We start from the raw sequence: 12,110 nt of genomic DNA, 5'->3' as shown, positions 1-12,110 counted from the left end.
ATAACTTTTGGACTTTATAGCACTCCCAGAAGGAATGAATTACTGAGTCATTGTTAGTTGGCACCCTTTTCCCTATGGGCCATAGGCAGCCAAAGAAACCCACTCAACGTTCATACTAATCATCAGCGAGTGACTCATGCAGTGTAATGGTAGCCCTGTCATGGTTAACCAGCACAACAAGCACCAGGGTCCTGTTCAGTAGGCACGAAACAGAAGAAAACGGTCCATGGAATGGAATGAAACAGGAAGGTACTATTTGAACTTGTCCAATAAGAAACAATGGATTTCAGTGGGCTTTCCGTTGCAAATCATTTTGCTACAGTATGCTTTCATGAACATGACCCTGAAGCAGACGCTTGAAACAAAGAGTGAGGTGGGAGAGAGCTGGTGTCCAAGCAACAGGGTGTGGGTGAACACTAAAACGCCATGGAAACGAGGACGTAACTAATGACGAGCCTTGTTTAGAGAGACAGGTGGGGGAAGGAGGGGGAGGAGGAGGAGGGGGGTGTGTGTGTGTGTGTGTGTGTGTGTGTGGGTGTGTGTGTGTGTGTGTGTGTGTGTGTGTGTGTGTGTGTGTGTGTGTGTGTGTGTGTGTGGGGGGGAAACCTGCACACAACGTTGCTGCTTCAGGGTGGTGGGATAAAGCAGTGAGAAAAACAAAACGGACGAGAGAGACGGAGAGAAAGAGAGACAGAGAGAAAGAGAGACGGAGAAAGAGACGGAGAGAAAGAGAGAGATGGAGAGACGGAGAGAAAGAGAGACGGAGAAAGAGAGACAGAGAAAGAGACGGAGAGAAAGAGAGAGAGAAAGAGAGACAGAGAAAGAGAGAGACGGAGAGAGAGAGAGATGGAGAGACGGAGAGAAAGAGAGACAGAGAGAAAGAGAGACGGAGAAAGAGAGACAGAGAAAGAGACGGAGAGAAAGAGAGAGAGAAAGAGAGACAGAGAAAGAGAGAGACGGAGAGAGAGAGAGATGGAGAGACGGAGAGAAAGAGAGATGTAGAGAGAGACGGCGAGAGAGAGACGGAGAGAAAGAGAGATGGAAGAGAGAGAAACAGAGCGAGAGAAGAGAGAGACGGAGAGAAAGAGAGAGAGAGAGAGAGATGGAGAGAAAGAGACGAGAGAAAGAGAGACAGAAAGAGAGGCAGAGAAAGAGAGAGATGGCGAGACGGAGAGAGAGAGAGATGGAGAGAGAGAGAGATGGAGAGAGAGAGACGGAGACGGAAGAGAAAGAGAGACAGAAAGAGAGGCAGAGAAAGAGAGACGGAGAAAGAGAGACAGAGAAAGAGACGGAGAGAAAGAGAGAGAGAAAGAGAGACAGAGAAAGAGAGAGACGGAGAGAGAGAGAGATGGAGAGACGGAGAGAAAGAGAGATGTAGAGAGAGACGGCGAGAGAGAGACGGAGAGAAAGAGAGATGGAAGAGAGAGAAACAGAGCGAGAGAAGAGAGAGACGGAGAGAAAGAGAGAGAGAGAGAGAGATGGAGAGAAAGAGACGAGAGAAAGAGAGACAGAAAGAGAGGCAGAGAAAGAGAGAGATGGCGAGACGGAGAGAGAGAGAGATGGAGAGAGAGAGAGATGGAGAGAGAGAGACGGAGACGGAAGAGAAAGAGAGACAGAAAGAGAGGCAGAGAAAGAGAGAGATGGCGAGACGGAGAGAGAGAGACGGAAGAGAGAGAAAGACGGAGAGAAAGAGACAAGAGAAAGAGAGACAGAGATAGAGAGAAAGAGAGACGGAGAGAGAAAGAGAGACGGAGAGAGAGAGAGAGAGATGGAGAGAAAGAGAGAGAGAGAGAGAGAGATGGAGAGAAAGAGAGACAGAGAGAGAGAGAGATGGAGAGAAAGAGAGAGAGAGAGAGAGAGAGAGAGAGATGGAGAGAAAGAGAGACGGAGAGAGAGAGAGAGAGAGAGATGGAGAGAGAGAGAGATGGAGAGAGAGAGACGGAGACGGAAGAGAAAGAGAGACAGAAAGAGAGGCAGAGAAAGAGAGAGATGGCGAGACGGAGAGAGAGAGACGGAAGAGAGAGAAAGACGGAGAGAAAGAGACAAGAGAAAGAGAGACAGAGATAGAGAGAAAGAGAGACGGAGAGAGAAAGAGAGACGGAGAGAGAGAGAGAGAGATGGAGAGAAAGAGAGAGAGAGAGAGATGGAGAGAAAGAGAGACAGAGAGAGAGAGAGATGGAGAGAAAGAGAGAGAGAGAGAGAGAGAGAGAGATGGAGAGAAAGAGAGACGGAGAGAGAGAGAGAGAGAGAGATGGAGAGAGAGAGAGATGGAGAGAGAGAGATGGAGAGAAAGAGAGAGAGAGAGAGAGAGATGGAGAGAAAGAGAGACGGAGAGAGAGAGAGATGGAGAGAGAGAGAGATGGAGAGAGAGAGAGAGAGATGGAGAGAAAGAGAGAGAGAGAGAGAGAGAGAGAGAGAGAGAGAGAGAGAGAGAGAGAGAGAGAGAGAGATAGAAAGGGCAGCAGAATCTAAAGAAGGTAATCGTAACCAAGCAACTCACTCCGCCCAACAGCAACCAAATTCTCATCAATAGTGACTGATGGATAACCCTCAGGCTCTGAGGAGAATTACCCATGAACTCGGAGGAGGGTGGATGGAGAGCGTTAGTGCCGTCCTCACCTGCATGCTCACATCCCGTCATGTGTTCTCTATTGACTCTGACAGAGTGGAGCTACTGTATACGACTGAATGTGTAACACATAACTAGAACTTAGCTGAAATGGCATTGGCACCACAACGGCTGGTAGCGTGAGTACGGTAGTGTATATGATTGAAGGTGTAAGTTGCTTTGACTCACTCTAGTCCATGTACGTGACTTGTAAAGACGCTTTGGATATGAATGACTGCTGAAAAAAACCCTGTTATTGACCAGCGGCTGGTAGGCCAGATATGGAGGTGAAGGGAAGTCCAAGGTTTGAATCTACCTGCACAGAGATGATCTTTTAGAAAGGCGTGGTGTCATTTTGGGAGGGTTGGGTTTCATACAGTAAGACCCATATTGTGAAGTGCAGTGTTTTTGTGTTATGGTACCTACATTTTTCAGATGTTCTTTTTACTAGATAAATACAGTTGAAGAGTCACAGGAAAGGAGCATAGCAACAGGACGGAACAGGTCGCTATTTCAACCTGTGGAGACACGGCATATGATTCCCCAAGAGGCAGAGTTACCCCACCCCCCTGGTACCTACTTCCTCAGCACGGCGATTTCATTCTCGATGCTGGTCTCCTTCCCCTTCAGTGCTTTCTTAGCGATACACTTCACTGCAACCATCTTCCCTGTGGTCTTCTCCCTGGCCATTACCACTTCCGAGAATGCACCACTGTGGAGCGAGAGAGAGAGAGAGAGAGAGAGAGAGAGAGAGAGAGATACAGACAGAGAGAGATACAGACAGAGAGAGATACAGACAGAGAGAGATACAGACAGAGAGAGATACAGAGAGAGAGAGAGAGAGAGAGAGAGAGACAGACAGACAGACAGACAGACAGACAGACAGACAGACAGACAGACAGACAGACAGACAGACAGACAGACAGACAGACAGACAGACAGACAGACAGACAGACAGACAGAGATACAGAGAGAGAGAGAGATACAGAGGGAGAGAGGGAGAGAGAGAGAGAGAGAGAGAGAGAGACAGACAGACAGACAGACAGACAGACAGACAGACAGACAGACAGACAGACAGACAGACAGACAGACAGACAGACAGACAGACAGACAGACAGACAGACAGAGATACAGAGAGAGAGATACAGAGAGATACAGAGGGAGAGAGGGAGAGAGAGAGAGAGAGAGAGAGAGAGAGAGACAGACAGACAGACAGACAGACAGACAGACAGACAGACAGACAGACAGACAGACAGACAGACAGACAGACAGACAGACAGACAGACAGACAGACAGACAGACAGAGAGAGAGAGATACAGACAGACAGAGAGAGAGAGAGATACAGAGAGAGATACACACAGTGAGAGAGAGAGAGAGAGAGAGAGAGAGAGAGAGAGAGAGAGAGATACAGAGAGAGGTACAGACAGTGAGAGAGAGAGAGATACAGAGACAGATACAGAGAAAGATACAGAGGGAGGGAGAGAGAGAGAGAAAGAGAAGGAAGGAATAAGAAAGTACATAGGTTAATTTTGCATAAGCACAAACAGAGAGTATTGACATACAGGTATTGTAGAGAGCATCCAGAGAAAGACAGTGTAGAATAGACTAACATCACAGTGTAAATATTTACTGTAGACTAGACTAACTTTACACTGTGAATATGTACTGTAGAACAGACTAACATTACATTATGAATATTTACTGTAGAACACACTAAAATTACACTATGAATATTTACTGTAGAACAGACTAACATTATACTATGAATATTTACTGTAGAACAGACTAACATTATACTGCAAATATTTACTGTAGAACACACTAAAATTATACTGTGAATATTTACTGTAGAACAGACTAACATTACACTATGAATATGTACTGTAGAACACACTAACATTATACTGTGAATACTTACTGAAGAACAGACTAACATCACACTGTAAACATTTACTGTAGACTAGACTAACTTTACACTGTAAATATGTACTGTCGAACAGACTAACATTATACTATGAATATGTACTGTAGAACACACTAACATTATACTGCAAATATTTACTGTAAAACACACTAAAATTATACTGTGAATATTTACTGTAGAACAGACTAACATTACACTATGAATATTTACTGTAGAACAGACTAACATTACACTGTAAACATTTACTGTAGAATAGACTAATATTACACTGTAGACCTTTACTGTAGAATAGACTAACATTATACTGTAAATATTTACTGTAGAACAGACTAACATTACACTGTAAACATTTACTGTATAATAGACTAACATTATACTGTGAATACTTACTGAAGAACAGACTAACATTACACTGTAAACATTTACTGTATAATAGACTAACATTATACTGTAAATATTTACTGTAGAACAGACTAACATACTTTGAAACTGACTGTTAGAACTGTTAAGGCTCCATGGATTGATGAGGAACTGAACAACTGTATGGTTGAAAGAAGTGGGGCAAAAGGAGTGGCTAATAAGTCTGGCTGCACATCTGACTGGCTGACTTACTGCAAATAGAGAAATGATGTGATTAAACTCAACAAAAAGAAGAAGAAACTGTATTATGAAGCCAAGATCAATGATATAAAGAATGATGGAAAAAAACTTTGGAGTACTTTAAATGAAATTATGAGCAGAAAGACAAATTCAACTCCATCTTTCGTCAAATCAGATGGCTTATTCATCACAAAACCATTTGATGTTGCCAATTATTTTTATGATTATTTCATTGGCAAAGTGGACAAACTTAGGCAGGAAATGCCCACGACAAACAGTGAGCAATTATATTTACGTATAAAAAAAACTAATAATGGAAGAAAAGCAGTGCAAGTTTGAATTCTTTGAAGTTAGTGTGGGAGAGGTGGAAAAAGGATTGTTCACCATCAATAATGGTTCTCAAATTAATCAGGTCTCTGCATATAAATACTTAGGGATATGGTTGGATGATAAACTGTCTTTTAAATGCACATTGACGAACTTTGTAAACGGCTAAAAATCAAGCTAGGCTTCCTCTATAGAAACAGGACATGTTTGTCCTCTACAAATAGAAGACAAATTGTACAAGCTACTTTTATGTCTGTTATAGATGATGGGGATATTATCTACATGCATGCTACGGCATCAACACTTAAATCGCTGGATGCTACTTATCATTGCGCACTTAGGTTTAATACGGGTGCTAGCTACAGAACTCACCACTGTGTTTTATATCAAAATGTGGGTTGGACTTCGCTGTCCGTGAGACGAGAACAACATTTTCTTGTGTTTGTCTATAAAGCACTTCTGAATAAGTTACCTTCTTATTTATCATCACTCATCAATATTAGAATTATAATTCCTAAAACCAGGTCTCAAGCATGGATTACACTTGAGGCCCATGTGATTTCCACAGAGTTGGGTATGGCTGCCTTTTCCTGTTACGCTCCTTGCCTATGGAATAGCCTGCAGACTAAACTTAAACTTCAGACTCTTGTCTCCCTTGCCCATTTTAAATATTTATTGGAGGATTTTTATTTTTGTATTGCTTGTAACTGTTTCGGGTAATGCATGTTCTTGTGCTGTTAGTAGAATAACCTATGTGTAAATGTAATCCGTTGCTGTATTTTTTTGTGTTATCTGTGATCGTTTTGTCTGTCTTTGTTTTCTTAATCATTGTACCTAAACTGTATGTGTAAACATGTATATGCAGGGCCCAGCTGTAAAAGAGACCTTGGTCTCAGTCTGTGTTCCTTGTTGAAATAAAGGTATCATAATAATAATAATGACAAACCTCCTGGCATTGACAACTTAGATGGAAAGCTTCTGAGGATGGTGGCTGACTCTATAGCCACTCCTATCTGACATATCTTTAATCTGAGCCTAGAGGAAAGTCTTTGTCCTCAGGCCTGGAGGAAAGCCCAAATCATTCCACTACCCAAGAGTGGTGAAGCGGCCTTTACTGGTTCTAACAGCAGACTTATCAGCTTCCTGCCAGCCCTTAGCAAACTGTTGCAAAAAATGGTGTTTGATCAAATACAATGTTATTTCTCTGTAAACAAATTAACAACAGACTTTCAGCATGCTTATAGAGAAGGGCACTCAACATGTACTGCACTGACACAAATGAATGATGATTGGTTGAAAGAAATTGATAATAAGAAGATTGTGGGAGCTGTACTGTTAGATTTCAGCCTTTGATATTACTGACCATAACCTGTTGTTGAGAAAACTTAAGTGCTATGGCTTTTCAACATCTGCCATATCATGGATTCAGAGCTATCTATCTAATAGAAGTCAAAAGATTTTATTTAACGGAAGCTTCTCTAATGTCAAACATGTAAAGTGTGGCGTACCGCAGGGCAGCTCTCTAGGCACTCTACTCTTTTCTATTTTTACCAATGACCTGCCACTGGCATTAAACACAGCATGTGGGTCCATGTATGCTTATGATTCAACCATATACGCATCAGCAACCACAGCTAATGAAGTCACTAAAACCCTTAACAAAGAGTTGCAGTCTGTTTTGGAATGGGTGGCCAGTAATAAACGGGTCCTGAACATCTCTAAAACTAAGAGCATTGTATTTGGTACAAATCATTCCTTAAGTGCTAGACCTCAGCTGAATCTTGTAATGAATGGTGTGGCTGTTGAACAAGTTGAGGGGACTAAATTACTTGGCGTTACCTTAGATTGAAAACTGTCATGGTCAAAACATATAGATTCAATGGTTGTAAAGATGGGGAGAGGTCTAGCCGTAATAAAGAGATGCTCTGCTTTTTTGACAGAACACTCCAAAAAGCAAGTTCTGCAGGCTCTAGTTTTGTCTAATCTTGATTATTGTCCAGTCGTGTGGTCCAGTGCTGCAAAGAAATACCTAGTTAAGCTGCAGCTGTCCCAGAACAGAGTGGCATGTCTTGCTCTTCATTGTAATCAGAGGGCTAATATTAATAATATGCATTCCAGTCTCTCTTGTCTGAGAGTTGAAGAGAGACTGACTGCATCACTTCTTCTTTTTATTAGAACTGTATCACTTCTTCTTTTTATAAAAAACAATGTGTTGAAAATCCCAAATTGTTTGCATAGTCAACTTACACACAGCTCTGACACACACACTTATCCCACCACACATGCCACAAGGGGTCTTTTCATAGTCCCCAAACCCAGAACAAATTCCAGAAAACGTACAGTATTATACAGAGCCCTTATTGCATGGAACTTCCATCTCATATTGCTCAAATAAACAGCTAACCTGGTTTCAAAAAACAGATAAAGCAACACCTCATGGCACAACACCTCTCCCCTATTTGACCTAGATAGTTTGTGTGTATGCATTGATATGTAGGCTACGTGTGCCTTTTTTAAAATGTATGTAGTTCTGTTCTTGTCTAATGACGTTCTTCTGGCTAAAATGGCACGTGAAGAAATGGCAGCAGTTTTATGGGCGCGCAACCAATTGTGTTATTATGTGGGTTTTTTGCGTTATTTGTAACTTATTTTGTACATAATGTTTCTGCAACCGTATCTTACGGCAAAAAAGAGCTTCTGGATATCAGGACAGCGATCACACACCTCGGATTAGACAAATACTTTTTTCAACAAGCAGGACACACAGGACATACTCCTAACACCCGACAAGGCCAACGTCCCAGTTATTGGCAAGAGGAAGAGACACAGGTACAGAGGACACAGAGCGGGGTGCCTCGTAAGGATCCGCAGAAGGCGAGTGGGAAAGCTGCCGTTACAGTCAATATTACTCGCCAACGTGCAATCATTGGACAATAAATTAGACGAGGTACGATCACGAATATCCTACCAACGGGACATCAAAAACTGTAACATCTTATGTTTCACGGAATCGTGGCTGAATGATGACATGGATATTCAGCTAGTGGGATATACGCTGCACCGGCTAGATAGAACAGCACACTCCGGTAAGATGAGGGGGCGTGGTCTGTGCATATTTGTAAACATCAGCTAGTGCACGAAATCTGAGGAAGTCTCTAGATTTTGCTCGCCTAAAGTAGAGTATCTTATGATAAACTGCAGACCACACTATTTGCCAAGAGAGTTTTCATCTTCACTTTTCGTGGCTGTTTATTTACCACCACAGATGGATGCTGGCACTAAGACCGCTCTGTCAGCTGTATAAGGAAATAAGCAAACAGGAAACTGCTCACCCAAAGGCGGCGCTCCTAGTGGCCGGAGACTTTAATGCAGGGAAACTTAAATCAGTTCTACCTAACTTAAATCAGTTCTATCAACATATTAAATGTGCAACCAGAGGGGAAAAAATTCTACATCTACTCCACACACAGAGACGTGCACAAAGCTCTCCCTCGCCCTCCATTTGGTAAATCTGACCACAATTCTATCCTCCTGATTCCTGCTTACAAGCAAAAATGAAAGCAGGAAGCACCAGTGACTCTCTACTAGCCTCTCTATAGTAGAGAGGCTAAAAAAGTGGTCAGATAAAGCAGATGCTAAACTATAGGACTGTTTTGCTATCACAGACTGGAACATGTTCTGGGATTCTTCCGATGGAATTGAGGAGTACACCACATCAGTCACTGGCTTTATCAATAAGTGCATCGAGGACGTCGTCCCCACAGTGACAGTACATACATACCCCAACCAGAAGCCCTTGATTACAGGCAACAATCGCACTGAGCATAAGGGTAGAGCTGCCGCTTTCAAGGTGCGGGACTCTAACCGGGAAGCTTATAAGAAATCCTGCTATGCCTTCCGACGAACCATCAAACAGGCAAAGTGTCAATACAGGGCTAAGATTAAATCGTACTACACCGGCTCCGACGCTCATCTTATGTGGCAGGGCTTGCAAACTATTACAGACTACAAAGGGAAGCACAGCTGCGAGCTGCCCAGTGACACAAGCCTACCAGAAGAGCTAAATCACTTCTATGCTCGCTTTGAGGCAAGCAACACTGAGGCATGCATGAGAGCATCAGCTGTTCCGGACGACTGTGTGATCATGCTCTCCGTAGCCGACGTGAGTAAGACCTTTAAACAGGTCAACATTCACATGGCTGCAGGGCCAGACGGATTACCTTAGACATGTGCTCCGGGCATGCTGACCAACTGGCAGGTGTCTTCACTGACATTTTCAACATGTCCCTGATTGAGTTTGTAATACCAACATGTTTCAAGCAGCCTGCATCCTGACTGGTTGCATCACTGCCTGGTAAGGCAACTGCTCGGCCTCTGAAAGCAAGGCACTACAGAGGGTAGTGCGTACAGCCCAGTACATCACTGGGGCTAAGCTGCCTGACATCCAGGACCTCTACACCAGGCGGTGTCAGAGGAAGGCCCTAGAAATTGTCAAAGACCCCAGCCACCCCAGTCATAGACTGTTCTCTTTACCACCGCAGGAAAAGCGGTACCGGAGCGCCAAGTCAAGGACCAAAAGGCTTCTCAACAGTTTTTACCTCCAAGCCATAAGACTCCTGAACAGGTAATCAAATGGCTACCCAGACTATTTGCATTGTGTGCCCCCCCATCCCTCTTTTACACTGCTGCTACTCTCTGTTTATCATATTTGCATTGTCATTTTAACTATACATTCATGTACTTAATACCTCAATTTGCCTGAGAAACCGGTGCCCCTGCATATTGTCTACCCAGACTATCTGCATTGTGTCCCGCCACCCACCACCCGCCAACCCCTCTTTTAGACTACTGCTACTCTCTGTTTATCATACATTTGAAGTCGGAATTTACATACACCTTAGCCAAATACATTTAAACTCAGTTTTTCACAATTGCTGACATTGAATCCTAGTAAGAATTCCCTGTCTTAGGTCAGTTAGGATCCCTACTTTATTTTAAGAATGTGAAATGTCAGAATAATAGTTGAGAGAATGATTTATTTCAGCTTTTATTTCTTTCATCATATTCCCAGTGGGTCAGAAGTTTACATACACTCAATTAGTATTTGGTATTTGTCTATATATAGCATTGTCTTTTAAAATAGCATTGTCTTTAAACCTCTTCAGGCATCTGGCTCCATTCATTAAAACTTAACAAAAGCAAATGTGGAATTACAGGAATATTTGCCCTAAAAGTAGGTGTTGCTATGCTACCATGTACATGCTCAGTCCACCTTAATGAATGTTGGAGAGGGCTACACCACCATTTTTATCCCTCATTATGTTTCCTCTCCTTCCCACTCTGTCTATCCCTTGCTCTTTCTCCCTCCTATACGCTACCCTTCTTTTCTATCCTCTCTTTAATGTTAAGTCATTATGTTCTCTTTCACCACACAGCAAAAATGAGTTATTACGGTATATAGTGGATGTAATCAGCTCCATGGTCTATTACAGTATGTAATCAGCTCCATGGTCTATTACAGTATGTAGTGTATGTAATCAGCTCCAGGGTCTATTACAGTATGTAGTGTATGTAATCAGCTCCATGGTCTATTACAGTATGTAGTGTATGTAATCAGCTCCATGGTCTATTACAGTATGTAGTGTATGTAATCAGCTCCATGGTCTATTACAGTATGTAGTGTATGTAATCAGCTCCATGGTCTATTACAGTATGTAGTGTATGTAATCAGCTCCATGGTCTATTACAGTATGTAGTGTATGTAATCAGCTCCATGGTCTATTACAGTATGTAGTGTATGTAATCAGCTCCATGGTCTATTACAGTATGTAGTGTATGTAATCAGCTCCATGGTCTATTACAGTATGTAGTGTATGTAATCAGCTCCATGGTCTATTACAGTATGTAGTGTATGTAATCAGCTCCAGGGTCTATTACAGTATGTAGTGTATGTAATCAGCTCCATGGTCTATTACAGTATGTAGTGTATGTAATCAGCTCCATGGTCTATTACAGTATGTAGTGTATGTAATCAGCTCCATGGTCTATTACAGTATGTAGTGTATGTAATCAGCTCCAGGGTCTATTACAGTATGTAGTGTATGTAATCAGCTCCATGGTCTATTACAGTATGTAGTGTATGTAATCAGCTCCAGGGTCTATTACAGTATGTAGTGTATGTAATCAGCTCCAGGGTCTATTACAGTATGTAGTGTATGTAATCAGCTCCAGGGTCTATTACAGTATGTAGTGTATGTAATCAGCTCCATGGTCTATTACAGTATTTAGTGGATGTAATCAGCTCCATGGTCTATTACAGTATGTAGTGTATGTAATCAGCTCCATGGTCTATTACAGTATGTAGTGTATGTAATCAGCTCCATGGTCTATTACAGTATTTAGTGGATGTAATCAGCTCCATGGTCTATTACAGTATGTAGTGTATGTAATCAGCTCCAGGGTCTATTACAGTATGTAGTGTATGTAATCAGCTCCAGGGTCTATTACAGTATGTAGTGTATGTAATCAGCTCCAGGGTCTATTACAGTATGTAGTGTATGTAATCAGCTCCATGGTCTATTACAGTATGTAGTGTATGTAATCAGCTCCATGGTCTATTACAGTATGTAGTGTATGTAATCAGCTCCATG

The 12,110-nt window shown here is 42.3% G+C and overlaps 1 protein-coding gene across 1 annotated transcript in view; it reads right to left on the bottom strand.

Annotated features, from left to right (window-relative positions):
• Positions 1 to 12,110, bottom strand: part of LOC106561677 (calcium/calmodulin-dependent protein kinase type 1D) — a 90,123-nt gene that overhangs the window by 42,325 nt on the left and 35,688 nt on the right. The window contains exon 2 of the mRNA XM_045688486.2: positions 3,189 to 3,320. Within this exon, the coding sequence (XP_045544442.1) occupies positions 3,189 to 3,320 (132 nt within the window). The remainder of the gene's footprint in view (positions 1 to 3,188; positions 3,321 to 12,110) is intronic.

This window comes from Salmo salar, chromosome 10 (assembly GCF_965601325.2).
Source record: "Salmo salar chromosome 10, fSalSal1, whole genome shotgun sequence".
In the NCBI taxonomy this organism is placed as follows: domain Eukaryota; kingdom Metazoa; phylum Chordata; class Actinopteri; order Salmoniformes; family Salmonidae; genus Salmo; species Salmo salar.
This window is presented reverse-complemented; position numbering and strand designations above follow the sequence as displayed.